This window comes from Trichechus manatus, unplaced genomic scaffold (genome assembly GCF_000243295.1).
Source record: "Trichechus manatus latirostris isolate Lorelei unplaced genomic scaffold, TriManLat1.0 scaffold00048, whole genome shotgun sequence".
Lineage (NCBI taxonomy): Eukaryota > Metazoa > Chordata > Mammalia > Sirenia > Trichechidae > Trichechus > Trichechus manatus.
Window position 1 is genome coordinate 11,004,833 of NW_004443984.1, and position 26,869 is coordinate 11,031,701.

General features: G+C 52.0%; 1 protein-coding gene across 1 annotated transcript in view; it reads left to right on the forward strand.

Annotated features, from left to right (window-relative positions):
• The window catches only part of IFFO2 (intermediate filament family orphan 2), a gene marked incomplete at its 5' end in the record, with an annotated part of 50,483 nt that extends 25,582 nt beyond the window's left edge, over positions 1–24,901 (forward strand). The window contains 8 exons of the mRNA XM_004377275.2: positions 11,419–11,479; positions 12,671–12,766; positions 13,957–14,097; positions 15,420–15,559; positions 20,189–20,309; positions 20,468–20,560; positions 21,561–21,691; positions 23,375–24,901. Coding sequence (XP_004377332.1) covers positions 11,419–11,479; positions 12,671–12,766; positions 13,957–14,097; positions 15,420–15,559; positions 20,189–20,309; positions 20,468–20,560; positions 21,561–21,691; positions 23,375–23,480 — 889 coding nt within the window. The remainder of the gene's footprint in view (positions 1–11,418; positions 11,480–12,670; positions 12,767–13,956; positions 14,098–15,419; positions 15,560–20,188; positions 20,310–20,467; positions 20,561–21,560; positions 21,692–23,374) is intronic.
• Positions 24,902–26,869: the final 1,968 nt, after the last annotated feature.

The window sequence follows — 26,869 nt, forward strand, 5'->3', positions numbered from 1 at the left end:
TGCCGTTCATTGAGGGTGCTTGTGTGCCCGTGCCTCACTTGAGCCTGCTCATTTAATTCATCCGTGAATCCTATTGTTGTTAGTTGCTGTCAAGCGATTCTGACTCATGGTGACCCCATGTGTACTCTATAGGATTTTCAAGGCTGTGACCTTTCAGAAGCAGATTGCTAGGCCTGTCGTCCAAGGTGCTTCTGGGTGGGTTCTAACCACCAGCCTTTTGGCTAGTAGTCAAGTGCTTAACCATTTGCGCCACCCAAGGACTCCTATGAACAAGGTTGAAATTATAATTCCCATTTTACAGATGAGAAAACTGAGGGTCCTAGCTAGAAATAAGCAGACCCTCCAGGGATCACCCAGTGGCAGACTGCTTTCTCAGTGAGCCTGCCCTTTCTAGAGACTCTTGCCGTCTTTGACTCTGTAAGGTCTGCAAGGCCTGTGGCAAGCCCTCAGTGACTGTGGAATTAATGAATGGACAAAGGAATGAATGAACACATGCTGCCACTCCATCCCCTGCTTGTCGGTGAAGGAGAGATTGTAAGGAGGTATCTGGTGTCCTGATGCTATTACCCAGGATGACTCTGGATCGAGTTGGTGTCTCAGGTCATCACCTCCTCAGGCTCCAATGAAGGGCCACATCCAGGGGCTGCAATTGTCAAATCCATATGTATTCTTAGGGACCAGGTTACAGATGGGGAGACTGAGGCCCAGGGTGGGGAAGGGACTTGCCTGGGGTCATGCAGCGAATTAACAACAGAGCTGGGACTTGAATGAGGATCCCTGCCTCCTAGCCCAGCACCTTCTCTTCCACTGCGTGCTCCGTTAGACCCCTGCCCACCCCCTGAGCACCTCACGCAGACCTCACTCACTGGGTCTCTGGAGGAGGCTGATGTTTCAGGTGAAGGCAGGCAGGTGTGTGTGTCTGTCCATGTGAGTGGCAGCGTGCTGGATGGAGGGGCATGCTCATTGTGATGGCCCCTCAAACCCTGCCCTGTCTCCTGTTTGCAGCCGTGCTCAGGCCTGCCCGGTCCATTACCACCCGCCTGTAATGGAATCGGCTGCCCCAGTTAAGTGTTCACATTAAATTAATACCTACTCTGTGGAGACAATCAGTTGGCATTTAATTTGTGTTTCCTCGGCAGGCAGTAGAGTGCAGCTGGGTAGCCAGGCTGCTGGTGGGCACGTCTGTGAGGTGTCCCTTCCCTGGGATGAGGGGCTCTGTGGAGATGGGGGGAGCAGAATCTATGGGGATGATAGAGGGGCAGGGCTTGGAGGCCTGGGCAGACGGGCGAGTTAAGGGGGCCTCCTGCACTGGGGCAGGTGATTGAGCTTGCTGGCTCTCCATTTCCTAGGGAGGGGAGATGCTCACAGTAAACTGGGTGGGAGACGGACATCTGGACGTGAGGAGCCTGTGTGTGTTTCTGTGTGTAGCTGCCCGGGAGGACGGACCCAGCTGTTGGCAGCAGCTGCCTGAGAATGGTGGGTTCCCATCATTTTACTCCCAGCCCCACCCCACTCCCACTGCCCTTCTTGCTTATCTGTACTCTTTCTTCTGCCACAAGTGTGAATTGTTTGTGGTATTAAGAAAGGAGGGGGGGTTGGTGTGGAATGAAGAAGTTGACTCAGCTCATGATTTTTAAACTCCCTGGAAGGGGCTCAGCAGATGTGGGGGCAAAGGGGTGGTCTTTGCATCTTCACCCATAGCCCTGACTCTACTAGAGCCCACTTGGATCTGTGCTGCCATCCGCTTCTGTGAAATTTCATTTGAAGAAAAGGTCCCCAGTCTGCCCCTGCTCTTCCTCTAGCTTTAGTATTACTCTGGAGAAGAACCTGTCTGTCCAGGCACCTGGGCTCAGCCTGGCCCCTCCACTGTCTGCTGCGAGGCATTGGGCAAGGCCTTGCCCTGTGCTCTGCCCACCCCAGCGGTGGGACAGGTGCCTCTGTGCATCTGAGGGTGGGTACAACAGAAGCCGGGAGTAGCATAGAGCTAAAGGGGACAGGCTGGGCGAAATGTCCCGTGGTTAGATCTGCTCGGCCCCAGCACCCCCCGGCTGCCCCTGGTGACCTGCACCCGGCCCTGCTACAGAGGGTGAGCTCCAAGGTGGAGCAGAGAGGATCTGGCCTGTGGCTGCCAAGGAGGGAGCTGCCCTCCGCCCCCACCTGCCCTTCTCCAGAGGCCAGGCCTACGCTTGGCCCAGAATGAAGTTTTCTACCGACAGTTCTGGCCCAGCCTCACCTGAGCTAGTTTTCCATCACCTGAGTGAGTTGGCCTGGGTGTGCCTCGCCTTCCCGGGTAAGGCGTGGACCATTCCTGTGGCTCCCTACCAGCCGTTGGAGCTGTGGAGCTCTAAAATTCAAATTGAGCCTCTGAGCATTCATTGCCTGCTGTGGGCTGGGATGGGACTGAGTGTTTTCACCAGCTGCCTCATGTGGTTCTCACAGCCACTCTCTAAAGGGGGTAGTGTGCTCCCCATCTTACAGGTAGGGAAACTGAAGCCCGGAGAAGGCGATGGACTTGCCCAAGGTCACACAGCTGGGAAGTGGCAGAGGCAAGATTTAAACCCAGGTTCTTGCTGCCCAGGAGTCTCCATGACTCCCTGGAGACTCCTGGGGTTTGGGGCTGTCCCAGAGCCTTAGCTGCCTTGCTAGGGCAGTACCCACTTTCCTCTGGGGCTGGAGCCCAGAGCCCCTTTCTCTGACAGGACAGGAAGTGAAAAATCTGTGAGTCAGTCTCTGCCAATGACTTCAGCTTAGGTTTCCATGCCTCTGTAGGCTGGGCTTTGTCAGCCCCTTTCCTGCGGGTCTGTGTGTCATCATGAGCTGATGGGGGATGGGGGTGGGGGAGGCAATGGCCCTGAGAGTTGGCTGGGGGAGGGGCGCCTGGTGGAAGCTGCCCACCCCTCCCCCAGTGACCAGCCGAGACTTCTCGCCCATCACATGGTGACAGTGTGGTACCTCAGGAATGCGAGGAGACCACATCTAACTGGGGGTGGCACTGCTGCCTCCCTCTCTGCCACCTCCCCTGCCACTACTCCCTCCTGGCCACTGGCCTCCTGCACGTGCTCCGTTCTGCTAAGATGGTGGTGAGGCCCTGGCGCTCAGCTGCAGTGTCATTTTGTGGAGTCATTTCCTCTCCCTGCACGATTGTCCTGACATCCCTGCCTCCCCTTCTGACCCCTGGAGGGTTGTGGGAAGTGGGAGAGGGAAGGTTTCTCCTTCTCTCTGCCTGCTTCTTGCTGTGGAAGTCCTCCCCCTGCCTGGCTTCTTTTGGGAGAAAGGTCTGGAGCCAGTGGATGAGCACGGAGCCTGTACTAGGAATGTGGCAGAAGCCTTGACAGCAGGCAGGGTGAGCAGGGGCCTGAGGAGTGAGTGCTGCTAGGGTTCATTCATTCATTCAACAAATTCAATAATACCTGACCCCTTACCAAGTGCTGGGTGGGTTAGGAGCACGGAGTGCAGCAGTGAACGTAGTCATGATGGTCATTATCCCCAGCGCTCTGGGCTGGTGGGGAGGGCTGGACCCCAGCTCTTGACCCGACTCCTCCAATGACTGTTATGGTAGCGGCTCCTCTTCTGGGCCCCTCTTTTCTCACCTAGAACAGGGGTCTCAGCCCTTGTTCCTCCTTGCCTCATCTGGGCACAGGTGCCTCCAGACTCCTGAAATGGGTGCTGGAGTGCTTTGCCCTGCTACCTGCCCACCTGCCCCCACACAAACCCAGCTCCCAACTCCTGTTACTTGGTGATTTGATTTTCCTGTTTGCCATTTTGCTTGGGCGCTGAAGCCCTCCATGCCTGCCCTCCCCTCTTCCCACCTCCCTGCCCCTACCACCATGTGTGGATCACTCCTGGTGGGATTCCAGGGGTCTCTAGGGCTGCTGTGTGTCAGCCCCTTCCTCCTTGGGATACTGATTTCACATTTGGCTCCACGTTCCAGACAGTGGGAGGGCTTGGACGCTTGGGTCAGTGCTGGGGGGATTTGGGTGACTGAGTCACTGAGGGCAGAGGGCAAGGCCCTGCCAGGAGATGGGCTCTGAGTCCCAGCCCCAGTTTAGCAGAGCTGAACCTGAGCTGGGGGCCAGTCATGTGACCATTAGTGAGTATGGGGAGCAGTGTCTCTGGGTGTGTTGGGCACACGCTTTGTCTCATTTTCAGATGGAGAGGCCGAGCCTCTGAGAGACGGAGGCAAATGCCCGCTCACATAGGCAGGAGACGTGGTCGGAATTTAGACTCCCGTCTCTCTACGTTCCCCTTATGAACTCTGACTGGGCCGGAGCAGTGGAGGGCACTTTGCCATCAACTCACTGTGTGACCCCGGGCTGGACACTGCCTCTCCTGGGCCTCAGTTTCCTTATCTATACACTCAGAGTTTTGGACTAGATGAACTCTGTGATTCCTTTCAGCCTTAACTTTTGGAGATGTCCTCTCTGTAAAGGAGAAACAGCTACTGCTTCCTAGCTGTGTGATCTTGGGTAAGGGACTTAATCGTTTTGTCTTTCAGCTTCTTCATCAGTACAATAGGGATAATAAAGACCCCTACCTCAAGGTGGCTCAGTGGTTAAGTGCTCGGGCTGCTAACCGAAAGGGTGGTGGTTCGAACCCACCTAGCAGCTCTGTGGGAGAAAGACCTGGTGATCTGCTCTCATCAAGACTGCAGCCAAGAAAACCCTGTGGGGCAGTTCTACTCTGTCACATGAGGTTGCCATGAGTTGGAACCAACTCGACAGCACCTAACAACAACACCTCAAGGTTATTATGAGACTTAAATGAGGTAATGCGTTTGAAGCACCTAAGAATGGTGCCTGGCACATTGCAAGCCTTCAGTAAGTGTTAGCTGCTGCTAGCATTATTATTACTATGATCATCTTCATTATTATAATCATCATCATCACCAACATTACCTGTCCTGCCTGCCTCCGAGGCTGGGCGTGAGCATCTGTGGATTGAGCATTTGAGAAGCCCACGAGTGTACTAGGCTGTGACTGAAGGGTGTCTGTAGCTGGGGCCGAGGGAAAGCATTCTGGGAGAGGGGCTGGAAGGTGAGAAGAGGTCTCAGTGGCATGGTTGGGGCAATAACAGGATCTGGCTGGGGGCCTGAGCACTTTCTGGAGCCATTGCTCTGCCTGGTATCATGGGGCTGGCTCCTTTGGGCAAGAGCTGTGCATGATGGGACACAAAGGCCAAGCTGCCCAGGGGAACAGGATCCTGGGGCCCGGCTGGCTCAAGCCAGAGACCAGACAAGTTCAAGGAGGGAAAGCAATTGAGGTGGATGCTGAGGCTTAGGGAAGAGATGATGTTTGAGACAAGACTAGGAGAATGGATAGTATTTCAGGAGGCTAAGGAGGGAGGGAAAGGGAAACCAGTTACCTAGCCTCTGAGCCTCTGTTTCCTCATCTACAAAATGGAGATTATCCCAAGAGGATGAATAAGTGATACCTTATATGTATATGTGGATGCCTTACATGGTGAGTGCCACCGAGAAGGTGAGCAAGGAAGGTCCCTTCTCACCCTTCTCTTACCCACCGTTTCAAGAGGGAAGAAGAATTTGGGAGTTTTATGAGACCCAGAGGCAGTCATTGGAACAGAACAAGGGGATGCTGCATGGTTTAAAATCAGGAAAGGTGTGCGTCAGGGTTGTTTCCTTTCACCATACTTATTCCATCTGTATGCTGATGAATATGAAGAAGAATGCAGCATCAGAATTGGAGGAAGACTGATTAACAACCTGTGATATGCGGATGACACAACCTTGCTTGCTGAAAACGAAGAGGGCTTGAAGCACTTACAGATGAAGACCAAAGACTACAGCCTTCAGTATGGATTACACCTCAACATAAAGAAAACAAAAATCCTCAGAACTGTACCAATAAACAACATTGTGATAAGCAGAGAAAATGTTGAAGTTGTCAAGGATTTCATTTTACTTGGATCAACAATCAATGCCCATGGAAACAGTAGTCAAGAAATCAAATAACGTATTGCATTGGGCAAATCTGCTGCCAAAGACCTCTTTAAAGTGTTAAAAAGCAAAGATGTCACCTTGAAGACTAAGGTGCGCCCGACCCAAGCCGTGGCATTTTCAGTTGCCTCATATGCATGTGAAAGCTGGACAAAGAATAAACAAGACCGAAGAAGAATTGATGCCTTTGAATTACAGTGTTGGTGAAGAATATTGGATATACCATGGACTGCCAGAAAAGCGAACAAGTCTGTCTTGGAAGAAGTACAGCCAGACTGCTCCTTAGAAGCATGCGCGTGCTCCTTTGTCTCATGCACTTTGGACATGTTATCAGGAGGGACAAGTCTCTGGAGAAGGACATCATGCTTGGTAAAGTAGAGGGTCCACAAAAAAGAGGAAGACCTTCAATGAGATGGATTGATACAGTGGCTGCAACAATGGGCTTAAACATAGTAATGATTGTGAGGATGGCACAGGACTGGGCAATATTTTCTTCTGTTGTCCATAGGGTTGCTATGAGTCAGAACCAACTCAACGGCACCTAACAACAACAACATGAGCTGTTGGATGAGGGGTAGGCGGAGATAGCTGTAAGTGATTCAGACCATCTTGGCCCTGTTTGCTTGGGCCTTCATTTTCCCACCTGTAAAATGGGGAGAGGAGTTTCTCTGTAGCTTCACAGCCCACTGCACGTGAGGCAGTGGGACTGAGCAGACCTACTTAAAGACCCTGGCCTCCTGCAGAGAGATGGGATGTGTATGTCACCCCAGTTTCCTCCAGGGACAGGTCCTTCAATATCCTGGGGTCTTTCTACCAGAAAGAACCCCGTCCCTACATGGCAGAGCAGTTCCTGGACTGTTGAGGAAGATTTGAGGGACTCTCACCTTTAAGCCACAAAGGTTGTCTTTGTTAGCCCAGTCCTTCTCGAGATCTCAGAGGGTATCTCAAACAGCCCTTTCCACCTGCAAGGGCTCAGGAGTTGGGTTGGGCCAGACTGGGTCTGACTCCAAGCTCTACCATTTCCTAGCAGCAGTGACCTTGGGCAAGTCATTTTGCTTCTCTGAGCACGTTTGCTCAGCTGTGAACTGGACATGAGAATTGGGACAGCAGAGGCTAGTTAGGCTTAAAGGAAATGACACCCACCAAACCCCTGACCCGTAGTAGGTGCATCTGCTTCTCAGCAGCAAACAGGACCACTCGCCTATGCCTTCCTGCCCCTCCATCTTTGTTCACGTTGTTCCCTCTGCCTGAAACACCTCCCTTCTGAAACCTTACTCTGTGGGCAGATCCAGGTCAGGGGTAGGGATTGTGTCTGGAAAGCAGGTGTTGAAATTTCAGAAGCAGCAACTCAGTTGATTAGTTTTTGGTTAGGCCAAGAGCTCCCTCCCTCTGGGCTGAATTGCAGGGAATGCAGGGTGTCTGGGGCACCTTAAGAAACACATCACCCATCCTTTCACCCCAGGCAGCCAGAGCAGCTGAAGGGCAAAGCTTTTCTGCCACGTCAACATCGGAGCTGACAGAGCCAGGTTTTCCCCACTGCTGCTGGGAGGGAGGTCAGTGTGAGCAGTAGGCTCGGGCTGTCAAGCCAGCTGCTGTCGACTCGCAAGGGTCTGTGCTCGGTGTCCTGGGAGCAGGCCAGCCTGCTGCCCACTCGGCTTGGCTTTGGAAATGAGATGCCCGTGAAATCCTTTGTGCAAGTTCATCTGCTGGGATGTGGCTCAGTCAATGCTAGTGAGGCATGGGGTGTGTGCAGAACTTACGCTTGGGTGCCGGAAGGGAGGGGTGAAAGTTGAGAGACTGGATCGTATGGTCTTTCAGAGCCTCAGCACTCAAAGTGCCGTCTGCAGCCGCCTGGGAATCCAGCCTCCCAGGTCGGGGTTGTAGGGGAGGTTATTAGATGCAGCTTCTGCCCCACACCAGACCTGCTGAATCAAGGTCTGCATGTTAATGAGATCCCCATGTGATTCGTGTGCACATTACAATTTGAGGCGTGCTGCTTGAGACCATGGTTTAGAACCAGGCTGACTTAGGTCTGAGTCCTAGCTCCCTGCTTCTTAGCTGTGTGACCTTCAGGGCTTCGACCAGTTCGTCCCAGATGTACATTTCCACCCCAGATATACTGAATCAGAATCTACATTTTAACAAGATCCCCAGGTGATTCTTATTTATAATAAATTTTGAGAACCACTGCTCTACTAGTGGCTCTCAGAACTGGTCCCTAACCAGCAACATTAGCATCACCTGGGAATTTGTTAGAAATTCAAATTCTCAGCAGGGATTCGAACCAGAATGTACTGGTTTCAAGTCCCAGTGACCTTAGACAAGTTACTTCACCTCTCTGAACCTCAACTTCCTATCTGCAAAATAGGTTTGGGTTAGTAATTCACAGTGGAACTTAAAGGTGATATGAGTACAAGGCATCGAGCCCAGTGTGGAGGCCCAGTCTCTCTGTACTTGCTGATAAATGGCTACTGCTGCTGTTAATGTGTCTGGAAATCCAGAGTCATGGGCTCATGTTCATGGGTTGACTTTGGCAAGTTGCTTTCCCTCTCTGGGCCTCATCTTTCCCATATGTACAATGGGTATGCTGACTTATGCCCCACCTTCCTCATGAGCAGGTTGATCAAAGGAAGGGTGAGGGGGCACTGTGCCTCATCCCCAAGAGCCTGTCAGGGTAACTGGGGAATGGATGTGTGTGTCAGTGAGATGTCCCTGGGTGCCAGCTTCGTGAGTCTGAGGGTGAAAGTATGTCACTCATCACCCCTCACTGCCCCCTCCTCTGCTGCTCCTACTGTTGCTGCAAGACTCAGTGGCAGGGCTGGCCCAGAAGCCAGGCTGTGGCCAGTGCCACACTCAGCGGCTCCTGTGCACCCGCCGTGCTCAGCGACTTTAGAATCAAGTCTCCTTCCTCCAGCAAAGTAGCTTGGCCAGGAGAAATGACTTAGCTCAGGACCTGTGCTCCCGGGTCTGCGCCTCCCTAGAGGGAAGCCCCAGATGCCCCATGCTGCTGGGTGGGGCAAGGTGGCCTGCAGACTTCTCCCCACTTGGGATTCCTGTCCCCCACATTGGGCCTGCCCTTCTCAGCGAGAGGTGGCCTGGGGCTGAGTCCTGGCCCTTGACATATGGGGTGATCTTGGACAAATTACTTGTACACCGTGGGCCTCGGTTTCCTTATCTGTACAATGAGGTGGTCCAGTGGGATGGTCCTGCCTGGGTCTCTCACTGCCTCTCCTTAGCTTCTATACCTTCTATACCCTTCCCTACCCTTCATCCCTGGCATCAGCCCCAGCCCCAGCCTCACTGCCCTGTAGGCTCTGGACCCTGGAGCCCAAGTTCCCAGCAGCTAGCCTGGCAGTGAACGTTGTCGGGGGCTGGTGAGAGACCAGAGCGAACCAGGCAGAGGGAGGGCGTGTGTGTCCTCTGGGAGCCCTGACTGGGCCGTCTTGTGTGGGAGAGAGAAGGAATTTTCCTCTGTGTGTGCAAACAGTATCCGTTTTCTCTTATTTCCAAAAGCCGGTGATGTAACCGACTCTTCATCCATTCCTCCCCTCTGGCCTATTTTTAGCTGGCCCGACAACATCCTAAAAGGCTTCCAGACCTCCCTTCTCTGAGGCCTGTCGGGAGGGTGGCAGAGGGTGAGGAAAGCAAGAAGCTCGTCTGTCTGCCCCAGGATGGAGAGAGGGAAAGAACCTGCCCCTAGCTTCCTCCGGGAGGGGCCCTGTGTGAATAGAGTCAGGTTAAGGCTCTGGTCTTCGATGGTTCCTGGGTCTGGGGAGCCCAGGGAGGTGGTTAAGAGTGCTCAATCTGGAGCCTCACTGCCTGGGTTTGAGTCTCTCCTCTACCTTTCCTCACCCTGACCTTGGGAGGTGACCCTGTGCCTTGCTTCCTTCACCTGTAACATGGGGATAAGATAGTACCTATGCCCGTAGGGTTGCTACAAGGATTGAATTACTTCATGTACAACAGTAAACAAACAAAAAACCAGTTGACTCATGGCGACCCCATATGTGTCAGAGTAGAATTGCACTCTATACAATTTTCATGGCTGAGACCTTTTGGAAGTATATTACCCAACGTTTTCTCTGAGGTGCCTCTGGGTCGTTTCAAACCACAAACCTTTGGTTTAGCAACCGAGTTCTTAACCATTTATGCCACCCAGGGACACCTATGTACACCAGTATCTGGTACAAAGTAAATGCTCAATAAAGGCGAGCTTGTAAGGTTGCTGTTATCATAGATATTATCCAATCCCAAGGAACTGCTTCTGCCCCTAGTTGAGGCTGAGATACACTGTGACCCTGGTTGTGCCTTCTCCTCTCTGTCCTTTCCTGTTCAGCTTTAACCAGTGTGTGCATGAATGAGGTAATACATAGAAAGCCCTTGGAACAGTGCCTGGCACATTTGTTATTTTGTTGTTAGTTGCCTTCCTAGTTGGCTCTGACTCATGGTGACCCCATGTACAACAGAATGAAACACTGCCCTGTCCGGAGCCATCCTCATGATCGCCACATGCTTGAGCCCATTGTTGCCTTCCGCCGTAGGGGGCTCATCTTCCAGCACTATAGTGGACAAAATTCTGTTATGATCCTTAGGGTTTTCATTGGTCTAATTTTCAGAAACAGATCATTAGGCCTTTCTTCCTTGTCTGTCTTAGTCTGGAAGCTTTGCTGAAACCTGTTCACCGTGGGTGACCCTGCTGGTATTTGAAATAGCGATGGCATAGCTTCCAGCATCACAGCAACACGCAAGCCATCACAGTATGACAGACTGACAGATGGGTAGTGGGCCTGGCACATAGTAAGCACTAAATAAGTGACAGCCACATGTATTGCTATTTGTTTTAATATAATAAAACAGAACTGAGTTTGAATCCCAGCCCACTACTGACTAGCTATGTTATCTTGGAAAAGACATTTCACCTCTCTGAACCTCAGTCTCCTCATCTGTAAAATGGGACAGTAATACCTAGGTAGGAGATTTCTGCCTTGGGTAAGGTAGGCTGTAGTCAAATAGATCTAAGACTGCAATGCTTAGTACAATAAGTGTATTTCTTGTGGGTGCAAAGAAGAACCCAACTGTGGGGCCATCTGCAACTTGGCTCCTGAGGGCCAGCTTTGCTACTGCGTTGTGTAGCAACAGCAGGGGCAGCAACATTTGCACAGTACTTTATAGTTTGTACGAAGACAGGCAGTGGTGATCCCTCCTGCCTTGGTCTATCCACAGTGTGATGCACACACTGGAGACATGGCACTTGTGCTGCTACCTGCTGTTGTGGTTATGTGCCGACCGGGCTGCCCTCCCGCCCCCCTAGACTGGGAGTTCTGCAGAAGGCAGGGATGAATTCACCCTGCGTCTTCCTTGCTCTGGCCGGGACAAGTCCACGGTGGGTGCTGGCTTTGTGTCTGCTGGACAGACTGCAGTAGGGAGGTAACTGTCTGACCGCCTGTCCTTCTTGGCTCTTGCAGATGGGAGGAGGAGCTCGCCAAGCGCATGAACTTGCAGACCATGGTGGACACGCTCCAGGAGGTAAGAGCCTTCAGAGGTCCTGACCAGAAGAGACATGAGGGAGACCCGTGTGGCCAAGGGGCACAGACTTCATGGGGCAAAGCCAGGAGTCAATTCCCAGCCCAGCGTCCACCTCTATGCTACCTCCTGGTGCCTCAGTCTCTCCTCTATGGTGCCAAAGGGCTGTTTCCTCTTCCCCCACTTTGGAGCTGGGAGTGGACAGCACAATGTTGCAGAAAAGCTCGTATATGGGAGTTGGGACGCCTGAGTTCAAGTCCCAGCACTGCCCCAGCTTGCTGGATGACTTGGGGCTGAATACCTCAGAGGGTGGGTGGACGTGTCAACAGGTGGCCACCCAGCCACAGCAGACTCTGTACGGCAGGTGTTGAGGACTTCCTTTGCTGCTCCAGCTCAGCAGCTCTGCATTCCGGGCTCTGCTGCTCACCCACCTTCTCTGCCTCTGTTTTCCTCTCAGATGGGAACAAGAGTAGCAATCCCATGAGACTGCATGAAAAGATCTTGCAAAAAATTAAAAAAATTATCTGTTGATATTTTAAGCATTTATCTTGTTAAAAAAAGTCAAGATAGATTCAAATAGTATAGATGTGTAGAAGGAAAAGAGCAAATGCCCCCCCTTCTTGAATAGTAAAAATACCTTCAAAAAAAAAAAAAAAAACATGTTCACAGTCAAATATTTGGAAAATTCAGAAAAACACAGAGAGGAAAGTAAAAATTACCTCTAGTGCTACCCTTCCACAGTTGATGAATTGGTATTTAACCCTCCAGCCTTTTCTATGCAAACACACACCCACTCTAGATGCATGTATTAGGTGTAACACATGACGTTGCGGTTTTTTGAGATCAGAAATGGTCAAATGCTGGCAATTTCACATCAGTCAACCTACTATTTTAGCATACTGGAATCATTTGTCTCATGAACCTACTCTTTGTCCCATAATGTCTGCCATGGATTTTTCCATGCAATAAATAGTCCTTTGAAAAGTGTTTTTGGCTGAGTGGTGCCCCATAGTCAGCAGGGCCCAGTGGGAAGCCAGGCTGGGAGGAGGCCTGGCCTGGGCACCCCATTCCCAAGCTTGTAGGTGCCCAGCCTGGTTGGACATTGGGCGTCCAGGGCTTGGACCCAGGTGTCCGGTTCCCTCTCCCCTTCAGGGTGCCCGGCCTGCCTAAGGCCTCCCATCTCTGTCCCTGCAGGCGGCACAAGAGGCTGACGCCATCCAGGAGGAGATGAATGAGAAGATCGAGCGGCTCAAAGCTGAGCTGGTGGTGTTTAAGGGGCTCATGAGTGACGTAAGTGCCACCGACTGCCACCCCAGGCGTCATGATCCCCCCACCCCCATCATGCAAAATGCTTCATTCACTCCGAGGCGGCCGGAAGCTCGGCTTCTAGTTAGAATCCTGGCTGCTGCGTTTGACCATGAGGATGACGGATGCATCGGAGACCAGGCGCCCTCCTCTCGCGCCCCCCTCCCACTTCCGCTTCCCCTTGGTCTGAGTAGAGATGCATTAATTTGCCGCTTAACCTATCCCGCCCTCCCCAGGGCTCCTCTGACGGTCTGTGTGTGTTCGGTCGGACTCCTTCCCAGTCGCCACTGATAAGGGCGGGTGGTGACTGTGGTCTCCATGTCTAGGCATAGTTGGGGGACTGGCAGGGCAGGGCTCACTGTAGGGTGAGGGAGACCCCAGGTCCGGCCTCTGTAGCCCCAGAGGCTCCAGGGCCAACGGCCTCCAGCAGATTTGCTTTGGAATGTCAAGAAAGGCCAGCATGTGTCCTTTTGACATTCCAGGGCCTCTCTGAGTAACCATGGTGGGGGGTGGGGGTGTTGCTGGCAGCGAAGACCTCCTTCCTGCCGGGAACCTGGGTTTCCTGCCACCTTCACTCAGTGGGCAGAAAGGAGAAGGAGTTGGGATGACTCCTGGCTTGGTTTCTGGTGCTGAGGGACAACGGGGCTGGGTGTGGTGGGAAGGAGCTTCCTCAGGTGGAGGCCACCTGGCTTCCTTTCAGTTGGATCCATGGGGCACCCCCCATCCTAGCCGACCCCTGCTGTCAGCCACGGGAGGAATCCCGGAGAGAGAGCTGCCTCAGCAGGCACCTCTGTGTGGGGGACAGGTTGGGCTGCAGGTTGGGAAAAGAGGGCAGTCTTTCAACAGTGTGAGTTGTCTTTGTTTTTTCTTCGCTTTAACAAAATAAACACTGACTCTGTCTGCAGAGAGGATGCCTTCCAGCCCTAGGGAGACCAGCAAACATGTTCTCACATTGTCCACTGGGCGCCAAAGCCCTTAACCCCCGAGGCCTCTCCCCACCCCGACCCCAGCCTGAGCAGCGTTGACCCAGCCCTTTACCCCAGGAAAAGCTCAGGGCTCCCCTGGACTCTGCGGGCTGCCCACTGCCAGGAGCCTGGGTCCGACTCCCCGCCTGCCCACCCCTTCATCCCTGCTCCACTCCTTGCTCACATAACCCCCTGCTGTCCTCCCTGCAGCCCATGACAGACCTGGACACAAAGATCCAAGAAAAGGCCATGAAGGTGGACATGGACATCTGCCGCCGAATCGATATCACAGCCAAGCTGTGCGATGTCGCACAGCAGCGGAACTCGGAAGACGTGTCCAAGATCTTCCAGGTGAATAGGGCCACCCTGCTCACCAGTGCCTACCTGCCCACCACTGCCCCTTCCAGAGCAGCCCTGGCCTTGACTCCTACCTGGCCAGCCCTTTATTCCCCGACGCTCCGCTCACTTCCCTTCCCCAAGAGGTAGCATTTACCCCCCTTTGGCATCCCTTGGAGAACGTAGAACCAGGGAACGTAGAACCCCTGGATAGTGTAGACCCTCTGACTCCATGATCTAGTCTGATTGCTTCATCCTGTGGCCACGGAGACTGAGGCCCAGAGGAGTGACATGACGTGTATACTCCAGGAGGGAAGTGGCAGAGGCAGGACAAGAACTCAGGTCTCATGACTCTCCAATGCTCGTTCCTCTGCCCCACACTATGCCTCTGCTCTGCCTGAGGCCCCTTCCCCTGTGTGCCACAACTGGCCATCATCCCCCCAGTTGGGGAGCCCTGGCCAGGCAGTGGGGAGAACTGGATGAGCTGGCCTGAGCCCTGCCAGGTGACCTCAGAATTCCGAAGAGGAGCTGTTGGCCTTTAACCATTTTTGTTCCCACTGGGAATCTCTCTATTCCCCCCAACCTGATGTGAAAGTGTGTGTGTCCCTGAGAGAAGGTCTGTCCTCCCAGTACAGCGGACGGAAGGGCACATGTCATTCTCGGAAGGCTGCTTCTTGTGTTTTGGGTTGTGGTCTGGCTTTTGCTTGAGCTCAGGGCCATACAGTGTGTTGTTGCTTTAAGTGTGTGACCTTGGACATAGTTGGGCAAGATGTGGGCTTCTCTGGGGCCCTTTCTCCTCTCGTTGCCTTTTCACTGCCCCCCTGCAGGGAAGCAGGAGACCAATTCAGCAGCCATTTGCCTGTGTCTTATCTGCTTGGAGTCGAAGCTTGGTGTTTCTTGGGCTGCCTCCCGTTGCTTTTGCATGTGAGCAAGAAGGCTCTGGGAAGAATGGAGTGATCTTGGCCTCTGTGAGGGGTTCTCCATCTCTCTGGCTGGCTCTGAGATGTCCCAGGTGGCTCTGCCGTCTGGTCTGGCCTGCTCTTCTCCCCAAATTGTAGGACTGCTTCTCTGACGAGGGGCCAGCCCAGCCAGCAGGCCTCCCAGGGCAGGGGAAGGGTCCAGGCCATCCATGTCCTCCATCCTGCATGCCCCCCCACTTTACGCTTTGTGCTAACACTGCCTGCTTCGTAGAGGACCTGCGCATCTTTCCTGCCAGTGGTTGGCCCCAGCCACGTTCCATCCGCCCGTGGGATGCCGGCTCCCCTCCTCATGCCTGCTCCCACCCCCCATCTCAGCAGAGCCTCCTAGTTACCTTGATCTCTTCCTTTCCAATTCAGGTGGTCCCCAAAAAGAAAGAGCGGAAGGTGGCTTCGGACGATGACATCTCTGAGCAGGATGGAGAAGTGAACCGGTTCTCGGACGACGAGGTCGGCTCCATGAACATTACAGATGAGATGAAGCGCGTGTTCAACCAGCTGTGAGTACCCCCGCCCAGCACTGTGGGGCCCCTCTCCGATTCCCCCAATCCTGATCACTAAGGCAGGCGTGGCAGCTGGTGGGCTGGGTTGCAAGGAGGCCGCGGATGTGTTTGTTTCACCAGCATGGTGTTTTCAAAGAATGTGGGTTCATTTTCAACACTGAGAATTTGGAGACTTTCACATTTGCAGCCTCTCTTGAAAAGTTGAGTCAATCGGGCCTCACCGGGCCCCACAGCACAGTTGCCAGGAGCCGGTTATCGGCGGCTGCCTCCGGGCACAGCAGGTGCTCTTTAGGTTGCCAAGGCCCTTTATGTTACCTGTCCCCGTCTGTTTCCTTTCCCTTGGTGAGCTTCCTCCAAGGCAGCAGATGGACAGAACAGAGGTGGGGGGAGGGAGTTGCTTCAGCTCTTCTCTCCCTTGAGAAGAAGGGGCTGGGCTGTCCCCTCCCTGGTCATGTTTAGAAGTTTCTGTGTCTGGTGACTTCATGAATCCAGAAAGGGTCAAGTTGTTCAGAGTTACCACACGACTCACGGCAACCCTGTGTGTGTCAGGGTAGAACTGTGCTCCATAGCGTTTTCAGTGGCTGATTTTTTGGAAGTAGATTGCCAGGCCTTTGTTCTGAGGTGCCTCTGGGTGGACTCAAACCTCCAACCTTTAGGTTAGCAGCCGAGCGCATTAACTGTTTGCACCACCCCAGGACAAAGGTCATTTGTGGACTATTCTTGATCAAGCCTTAGACCCCTCCCACTAGTTTCCTTGTGGTGGGATAGTTGAGCTGATCCACACGCTGGATGCCACCACACCAGCTGAAGAAGGAGCCCCAGCTTTCACTGAGCATCCTGCATAAGCAAGGTGCTTCCGGCGTGAGTTCATTGACTCCAGATCACCAGTCTAGGAGGTAGGGGTTATCCCCCCCACTTTGTAGATGCAAGAACTGAGACTCCGAGTGGGGAAACACCTTGGCCAAGACCACTCAGCTAATACACAGCAACGCTGGGATTCTGCCCCAGGCCTGTCTGCCTGGCTCTCTCACTTTGTAATGCTGCCTGGGTCAGTCTGGGCTGGGTATGGTCAGGGGTTGTGCACATCTCTTCCCACTCCACGTTCAGTGATATCATGTTCACAGCTTAATGTTGGCCATGGTGGAAAATAGCAAATGCGTCTGATCAGGGTCTTCCCCGTCCCGGACCCTAAAAGCTGGTTTACCAGAATATCACTGGACGTAGTATACCTGGGGCAGGGAGGGCAGTGTGGCCCTGGTTTATTCAGTGCCATGCTCTGAATCATGACCCATCTTTAACTATGATCTATATTCTGTCCTAAAGTGGGGAGGGAGAGGGGAGAGGTGCAGCTGCTGGCATTGGGTGACTTGCCTAAGGGCCATGGGAGGGCTGGGTCTGGGTCTGTGGGGTCCGCCTTTCCCCCGAGTCCACCAGCCCGCCCTTGCCTGCTCTGTCTCTGAGTCCCTCACAGTACCTGGATCCCGAGAACTCAGCTTTTCCCCAGGCCTCCATTCCTCCCACCCTTCACCTCCACCTCACCCCTCACTCCTGTATCAGCGTCTCAGGGCTGAGCGAGCTTTCTGGCCTGGTCCCTTCCCTGCAGTCCTGGTTTCCAACAGCAGGGCTAGGTTTGAGCCCTTGGCTCTAATGAGCCCTGATAACCCCTCCCAGAACCCTTCAGAGGGGCACACCCCGTTAGCAGGTGTTCTGACATCGTATTCGTTTCAAAAGCCAGGCACACGCCTCTCCTGCAAAGCTGTAGCATTACAGGGTCCAAAGATCTCTTGGTCCAACTGCTTCCTTGTACTAAGGCTCAGAGAGGGGCTGTGACATGCTCAAGGGGGCATAGGCATTTGTGACAGAGCTGTGCCCCCCGAGTCTTGGTCCAGTGCTCTGTTCTCTACACCAGTGTCTTCATGCTTGGAAGAGATGTCCCTCTTCTGCCTCCTCTGCACACTGGTCCCTTTGCCAGCTGAGACCGGCTGACTCATTGGGAGACCAGCAGGCATGGGCAGGAATAGGAACCTGGGCAAGGATGAGAGTTCCTTTGCCTGAGACTTCCTTGTACTCACCATCCCACTGAGACAAAACTGAGATAGGAAGCTGTATTTAGGTGGTTTGCTATTTGAAGGTGATATAGAGACCCCCAGACTCTTACTTCATCTTTCAATATCATCCCCAAATCTCATATTCTCATCTTTTGCTAATTATCAAAGAGGGGCTTTTGAAAAGGATCATTGGTTGGGTCTAGATTTTCCCTAGGCATCCCTGAGCCTAAGATAGGCTTGTGTGGCCCCAGAGACCCGAGGCTGGATTAGTTTGGTGGAATTACTGGGCTTCTCTGAAGAAATCCTTGCTCTGCGTTTTTATAAAGTCACCAGGGAATCCCTAAGCTGACCGGCAAAGGGGCACATCCCGAGAGAGCTGAGTGCAGGGGGCTTCGGGGCACGGCTTCACTGGTAGATGCTCCTGAGGGTACGGAAGAGCATTCAGCCCACAGTCAAGCTGATAGCAGATGCTGCAGAAACCAGTGCCTGGGTGTTGGCAGGTCTGAATTGAGTCAGTATACAATTAGATTTATCTGGCTGTAAAGTTGCCTAAGTTAAAAAAAAATTCCGCCATCAGACGCACACTCTCCTTGCTGCAGTTCTAGCCACGGCCCTGCTGGCCCCACCCTAGGTGGGGCCCTAGCTTCTCCCCCTGACATCTTCACTTGCTACAGGCTAAGACCCAACAGGAGACTGCCCCCAGCCGGTTCTTCGGAAGTTTTTGAATAATGCACACGTTAGATCTGTGTTTTATTTTGATCAAAGTTGGTTGCTTGGGCTTCAGACCAAGGAGAAGAGGAGGAATTTGCTTCTTTCTCTGCCACCTTGGGCAGCTGGCCCTCCTCAACCCCGCCCTCCAGTCTTATCAAGGGAGGGGACCCTCTGCCAAGCCCTTCCTCTTGTTCATCTTCCTGTCTTTTCCCTCAGCTGTGGTTTCCTTCAGACCCCAGACACTGGAAAGGAAGTGAAGTCAGGAGTATGTGATGCAGTGATGATTGGACCCCAGGGGCTCAGGCTCTGGCTAGTGGGGGCCAGCATCGCCTCTCTCTCCTTGCCCCACAGCCATCAGCTCTGGTTCCTGGACTCACAGAGCCACCTACAGGCTCCAGCAGGAACTGCTTTTTGGCAGGGAACCAGTGTGGCTGGGCTCCAGGGAGTGCGCCAGGCAGCTTTTTACCAGAAGTTCTTCTTGGGCTCTGCCTATTGGTTCCCAGCCCGGTCCATTGTCTGACCCTTGGGAGCAGTGCCCTGGAGGATCCAGGAAGGAGTTGAGGGAGGCAATAGGGAGAGCCCTGGGATGGGAATCTGGAGACTCAAGATCCATGCCCTCCTCTGCCACTCATTTACTGGGTCAAGTGATTTAACCTCCCTGTCTGTGTTGGACCAAGTGATCTTTAAGGTCCCTTCCAGTTGGGGTAATCAGTGTGTCTTGAGAAACCCTTCAGTCCCAGGCAAACCTGTGTGGTTGGTCACGCTGCTTCCAGTTCTAGTGAATCGTTGTTGCTGTTATTTGTGCTGCCGGGTCAATTCCGACTCATAGTGACCCTGTATGACAGAGAAGAACTGCCCCCTAAAGTTCTCCAGGCTGTCATCTTTACAGGTGAAAGGTCAGTGGTTCGGACCCACCAGCGGCTCTGTGAGAGAAAAGACCTGGTGATCTGCTCCTGTAAAGATTATAGCTTTGGAAACCCTATGAGGCAGTTTCACTCTGTCATATAGGGTCACTGTGAGTTGGAATTGATTTGACAGCACACAACAACAACAGTCTTTACAGGAGCAGATCGCCAGGTCTTTTCTCCTGCTGTGTCAATTGTGGGTTTGAGTCGATGACCTTTCAATTAGCAGCCAAGCACTTGACCATTGTGCCACCCAGGCTTCTTCTGATGAATAGGGAGGCCCTGAAATCACACAGGCTTTGAATTCAAGTCCAGTGTCCAGCATGTATTGGTCAAGAAGGCCACCTAACCCTTGGAGCCTCAGTTTCCTCATCTGTAAAACAGGAATAATAATTATGTTTACCTCATAGGATTGTTGTGAGGATGAAACTAATTGCATTTTAATGTAAGCTTAGTAGCCAGTCCAGGTGCTTGGTGATGTTATGATAAGGGACAAAAAGCTGTAGGAAACAGATCTGGTTTTGAGCCCCAGCTTCTGCTACTTGCTAGCTGTGTGACTTAAGACACTTGAGTTATTCTGAGCTGCAATTGCCTTGTCCGCAAAACATCAGCCTTTCCAGGCTACTGAGAAGATTACATAAATCCTTTTGGTCAAAGTAGGGACTCAGGAGATAGCTGTGAAATGACTGAAAAAAAATAACAAGATGAGACTTGGGGAAAATGTTTTCAGTCTCCATAATTAAAATCTAGCATCTTTAAAATATACATTTTAATTGTACGAATAGTACATAAATACATTCTGCATTTTAAAAGAGTTAAACTCCGTGGATAAGGTGAATGTCCCCTTTGGCCACTACTCAGTCTTTTTTTGCAGTTGCCTCATCCCCCACCCCACCCCCATATCATAGGAGCCTGGGAGCCTGGGTGTCTATTCAATCATGTCCTCTGTGTCACCCCCATAGGCGGGAGACCTTTGATTTTGACGACGACTGTGACAGCCTGACATGGGAAGAGAATGAAGACACGCTGCTGCTCTGGGAGGATTTCACCAACTGCAATCCCACCATCGACCTGCAGGGGGAGGTAAGCCCAAGGTCTGGCTTCCCAGAGGCCGAGGTGGGGCCTGGAGGGCCCATTCCCCTGGAGCCCTCACCCAGCTCCTCCTTCCAATTATCCCTCATCCCTGTTCTTTCCTTGTGGCCCCCACCACCCACCACGTCTCCTTTGTTCTGTTTCCCCAGCAGGAGGAGAATTTGGGTAACTTGATCCATGAGACGGAATCCTTCTTCAAAACGAGAGATAAGGAGTACCAGGAAACAATAGGCCAGATCGAGGTGAGGGCTCGGGCTGCAGAGCCTATGAGGGAGGCTCGACTGAAGGCCACATGGTTGAGACCCCTGGTGATGAAGTGCCTATGTGGGCAGGGGTGATAGAGTGGGGAAAGCATAGGACCGGAATCAGGAGGCCTGATTCCCTGCCTGGCTCTAGGCAAGTCATGCCATTCTTAGGGCCTCAGTTTCCTAATCTATAAAATGGGAGTGGCAATCCCTGCCTGCCCCAGAGGGTTTTTTTTTAAAAAAAAAATTCAGCTGTGATGGTGACCCCATAGTAAATGATACTGAGTGATGCTATGCACTGAGGAAACCCTTTACAAGTACATTCTTCCTAGTATCCTTACCACCACCGCATGTGTAGGTACTGTGACCCCCATTTTACAGAGGAGAAAATGAGCCTAAAAGAGACCAAGTGACTCGCCCACAGCCTGATAGCCAGGAAGCAGAATTCAAGCCCAATTCTGTCTGGCCCCAGAGCCTGTGCACTTGACCACTTGTAAAGATTATAGCCTAGGAAACCCTAATAGCAATGAGAGTCATTGCTATTGTCATACCGAAGAAAGAGGAGAAGGGTGAGAAACATGAAAGAGACTTAAGGACTTTTATGATTAAGTCCATATAAAGGAGTTCAGAGCTGCTGGAAAAGAAAACCAAACCCATTGCCGTCGAGTCGATTCCAACTCATAGTGACCCTAAAGGACAGAGGCTGGTGGAATTATCAGAACTGGGCAGGGCTTATCAGGGAAGGTGTCCCTGGGGTTGCTAATCAACCATTCCCCTTTGACCAGAAGCAGTTACAGAGGATATGGACCAGTATGCAGAAAACAGAGAGATGGGTCCAGAGGCCGAGGGAGGTTGAAGCCTTTGAGGCTGGGTCCCAAGGGCACAGCAACGGTGGCCTTGATGGTGCTACCACTGAGGAAGCAAAGAAGGAGGATGCCAAGGGTTCTGCTCTGAGGGTGACGTGCCCTCACCCTTATCCCCTGTGGCTTCATCTTAGCTGGAGCTGGCCACAGCCAAGAGCGACATGAACCGACACTTGCATGAGTACATGGAGATGTGCAGCATGAAGCGGGGCCTGGATGTGCAGATGGAGACCTGTCGCCGGCTCATCAAAGGCTCTGCAGACAGGTACTGGCCCTGCCCTTCCTGGGGACTCAGTGGTTGGGTGTTTGAGGGGAATCGGTGGGGCTGCAACTTTCAGCTTGGCCACATTTCATCCACCCAGCCCATCCTCCGTCTGTCTGTTGTCCATCCATCCAATCATCCATCCATCCATCCATCCATCCATCCATCCATCCATCCATCCATCTATCCATCCGTCCATCATCTTTCTACCCATCCTTCCTTCTATTGATTGATTCATTTAACCATCTATCCATCATCCATCCATCCAATGAATGTTAGAGCACCTACTATGTGCTAGATGGCCTTTCATATCTAATCTCAAGTAGCCACCACAACAAACCCACTCCCCCTATTGATTCAGCATTACTTGTTGAAGGCCTATTATGTGCAAGCCATGGGGATACAGTGCTGAACAAAACAGTCACAGCCCCTGCCATCATGGTGCTTATACCCTGTTTTCTGCTGACCTGGCGAGTGGAGGAAGTGGGCAGGGCACTGTCTCCACCATTGCCGATTGGGCTAATGTTTGTCTGTAGGAAGCAATTTCCCTTTCTTTCCCATCTTCCAACCCAGGGCTGGCTGGGTCTGTCCTCAGGAGACTGGCAAGCACTAGGCATATTTTATTTTCTGGGGGACACAAAGACAAAAACAGAGCCCCTGCCTTCAAGAACATGCAGCCTTACTGGGAGACAGTCTCATAATAAAATGAGAGAATGCATGTAAAATGCTTGCACAAAGCACAAAATAGATGTTAACTGTAGTTTTTTCTTTTTTCTTTTTTTTTAACCGTAACTCTATTACTGTGTTTGTGGTTCAAGGCTGTGGTTTAGACTATGAAGGAGGGAGAGACAGCTCTGTGGGAAGCAGTGTGTGCGAGGCCCTAGCTTAACACATCATACCTTCAACTCATTTAATGCCTCAGAACCCACTGTATTATCTGTTATTCAGATGGAAGAGCTGATGCTTAGCAGGCTAAGTAACTTGTCCAAGGACCCCATAGCTCATCAGTCACAGAGCCAGAATTCAAACCCACCTGTATGGCCTCCCTTTGAATTGAAGTTAATTGGGGTTTACTGAGCACCTACTATATACCCGGGAGTCCTGGTGACGCAACAGTTAAGCACTTGGCTGCTAACAGAAAGGTCAGCAGTTCAGTACCCGGGTGGTGCAATGTTCAAGTGCTTGTCTGCTAAATGAAAGGTCATCAACTCAAACCCACCATTGACTTGGCAGGAGGAAAGAACTGGCGATCTGCTCCTGTAAAGATTACAGACTAGGAAACTCTGTGGGGTGGTTCTACTCCGTCCTGTAGGGTCGCTATGAGTCAGAATTGACTTGATGGCAAACAACAACACTATGTACCCAGACCTATGTTAGATGATGGGAGAGTAAGAACGAAGTTTAATTCATGGTCCTTGCTCCCAGGGAGCTTTTAGTCTAGTGAAGTTAAAGCACCCAGACCAATTCAAGGCTGGTGCAGGGGCCCCAAGAAGTCTTGAGAGCCATGTTCAACTCGAGAGCATAGAAGATTCTGAGCAAAGCAGAGGTGGGGCAGGGTCTCAGAGTAGGGTCCCCCTCTGAGGTGAGATGTTATGGGAGTGGCCACTCAGCCTTCCTGGCTCCTTGAATCCTTCAGGAGTCCCCAACCTGCCCTCTGAATATCCCCATTCTCTCTTTGCCTTCCAGAAATTCCCCATCCCCCAGCTCCGTGGCCAGCAGCGACTCAGGAAGTACAGATGAAATCCAGGATGAGTTTGAGCGGGAGGCGGATGTGGAGCCCATGGTCAGCTGATGTCTGAGGCCCTGAGTGCCTGGTGGTGTCGGAGATGGGGCCCTGCCCCCTGCCCCCATGGGGCCATGAAGGCTCCTGGGGTAGGGCTCACGTCCTCACCACACAGACTTCCTACGTCCTCCCTTCTCTGGAGGCCCCGAGAGACTGCTGCTTCCTTCCTTCCTTCCACACTCCCCACCACCAACCAGTGCCCCTTCTCCATCCTTCCACCCAAGGAATGGTGCTGTCAATTTCTATTGTTCTCCACATCACAAATGCAGACTTCTGTCCAGATGATGCAGTGTTAACTGTGCCTTTTCCCTTAAGCTGAGCCACTTTGAGCTCCAAAGAATTATTCCTAGCAGGTGTTTTTATACAAAACTCTAAGGTGACGGCGGGGGCCCCGGGCATGGTATAATGTGGTTTTCTACCCTCCCACCTGCTCCTCTGATTGGCCATGAACTCTGCCCTCCCTTCTTCTACCTGCCAGCACTGAGTTGGGGCTTGGGGTAGTCAGCCTCCCCCAGGAAGGAGCTGTTTGCTTCTGCAACCTTTCCAGGCCTGGGTGGGGACCTCCCAAATGTTTCTCACTCATTGAAAGAGAGAAAGATGGAAGGAGGGAGCAAAAACACATTTTTATTTTCTTTTTGGATCGAGTGGCAAAGTGAAGGGATGAGGCACTGTAGGGGGAGGTAGAGCCTCACTATGTTTAAACTACTATGCAAAAAAAACAAAACAAACAAACAAAAAAAGCAGCTTGCCTTATTTCATTGTGGAAGGTAGGCCCTCTCCTGGACCCATGGTTTCCCCCTGGAGCTGGGAGGGAGGCAGAAGCTAGGGCCACCTCTCTTGCAGCCTTTGAGGGTGAGCACTGTCTTGGGAGGGGAGTTTGGTCCAGGTTGGTAGCTAGGCCTGGGTTCCTGCAAGGCCCTCAGCCCACCTGCTTGCTTGCTTTGGGACCTTGTTGGTTTGGGAGGGTCTTTTATTGCCCCAGTGACTTGATGCTCTTTCCCCCATCTCCAGCCAACTCCAAGGTATTACAGACCTGTGATTTCTCTGTGAGAAAGTCTGAAGGGGGCCAGGCCACCCCCTTTCACAGTGGAGCTCTGGTTAGTATTGGCCTGCTGCCGTCTTGATTCTCCACTGTCCCTAAGTTGCCCGCTGTTTGACCACTGGCAGGAAAGAGGCATTGGAAGGGGGAAGGGAGGGAGGCAGTGAGGGCTGCTGGCAGATTGGAGGTGGTGGGATTAGAAGCTTGAGTGAGGACTATCCTCTGTTCCGCTCATGGACATATGCAAGCCTCTGTTCGTAATTCACTGACTGACTGACCAGTTGGGAAGTTCATCTGAGTCAGTAGCTACCCAAGACTTGAGCGGCCCTGAGTTGCAGGGCACTGTGTTGAGACCACCACCACATCTTAACTTGGAGACAGCCTAGCAGGCCCTTTTTTTTTTTTCTTTTTGTACCCACTACAGTGGTGTGGGAGCCCTGGTGGCACAGTGGTTAAGTGATATGGCTGCTAACCAAAAGGTTGGCAGTTCAAATCCACCAGCCACTCCTTGGAAACTGTACAGGGCAGTTCTACTCTGCCCTATAGGGTCACTATGAGTCGGAATCGACTGGCAATGGTTTGTTTTTTTTTTTTTTGACAGTGGTGGGGTGGCTAATTTTTGCTTTTGTTGGCCCAGGAGCGCCCCCTGGAGGTCAAAGAAGTAAAATGTGTCTAAAGACCAGAACTTAATTCCTACTTCCTGTGTCTGGAGGCAGAGGAGGGGGCTCGGGCTTTGGGTGGGATTGTGGCCCCTGTCTTTCCTCCCCAGGGCACCAGCAACCTTAAAGGGCCTTCTCTCTCTTCCATTTCGCCCCTCTGTTTGCAGTCTTTGCCATTGTACATAATATTCATATTATATATATATATATATATATATATATGGAAAGAGAGAGTGAGAGTATGTTAGTGACTTTGTGTAATTTATCAGACCTTGGTGGCCTTTATCATGAGTTTTTTCTTTTCTTTTGTGTTTTGTTGGGGGAATACCCTACTGGTTCCCTGTGGCAGTCTGGCCAAGAGGCTTCCATTCCCAGCATCTCTTATTAGCCAAACAGTCCTTTGATAGGTACTTGGAGGGATGGTGGTTTTGTAGGAGAGACAGCCCTTCCTCTCCTCCTCACAGACCCTCCTTCTAAAGGTTACAGGGTTCAAACATACCTTATTATTATTATTATTGTTGTTGTTATTATTGTTGTTTTATTTTAATTGTAACCAAAGGTTATCAGAGCCAGTTGGGCTTGGACCTCAGCTGCTGAAAAGATTTTCCGTTTCCCCGAGGACAGGACAATGGCCACCCTCGGTGGGTCTCCTCTGTCCAGGGCTGAGGGGCGTATTGAATGGCATGGTTTGGGGGTGAGGTAGGCAGCACGGAAGCCAGCCCTGGGTTGTTCCTCAAGGTAGTGGGAGGGTGACAGACATATCTTTAGAGTTAAGACAGTAAAGCAACAGTGTAAGTATTTGAGGGTAACAAAGGTTACCATGGCGACTGGTGTCTGGTGTATTATTTTTGCTTTCCCCCTTGTATACATAGGTCATTTGTCTTTGGAGATGAGGGTGCTGTGAATTTGTCTAGAGAGTATGGAGATGGCAGGAGCCAGAGAGATGCTGGTCCGAGAGCTCCTTCCTGCTGGTTTCCAATAGCTGCTCTCCACTTGGGAGCAGGGGTTGGGGGCAGGTGAATGGGGGGAAAGACAGCAATGGTGTGGTCAACCTGCCTCCGGGGCTGGTTCCTGGGTCTTGGCCTGGCTGCCCCCCTCCCCACCGAGTTCTTTTTTGAGTTAGTTGCCAGTGGGCCCTATTTGTCCCCTTGCCATGAGCCCACAGCTTGCCAAGAAAGACCCCAACGCTCGCTGGGGCAGCACCAGGCCGGGTTGGCACAACCTGGTCTGTCCTTTGTAAAGCTGTATATACTTAATTTTGGTTTTCTATTTCTAAGCCCAGTGTCATATTGACATTGGTATTTTAGAATTGTTCTCAGATGGGCTCTCCCTTGCTGCCCTCTCTCACTCTCCTATTTTTGGGGGGTTTATAAAAAGAGAGGATTGGGAAGGGGCAGGGAGAGTAGCTTCCTTTTGGCTCCCTGGTTGTGGAACACACACACACACATAAACACTCACACTCCCATGAGACTTGAAACAGGGAAAAAAGTTATCAGCAAACAAACACATGTTGTTTTCTTGTAGCAAACATATCTTGAGGTTGCTGAAGAACCAGGCAGAATTTGTGTACTCGTGTGTTCATCACAGACTTAGCTCTGTGGGTGTAGCTCAGATCTATGGGAACCAAACCACTTTGTCTTGGGATGAGGGTAGAGGGAGTGGGGTAGGGGATTATGTAAGGTGTAACTTAAGCTAAATGT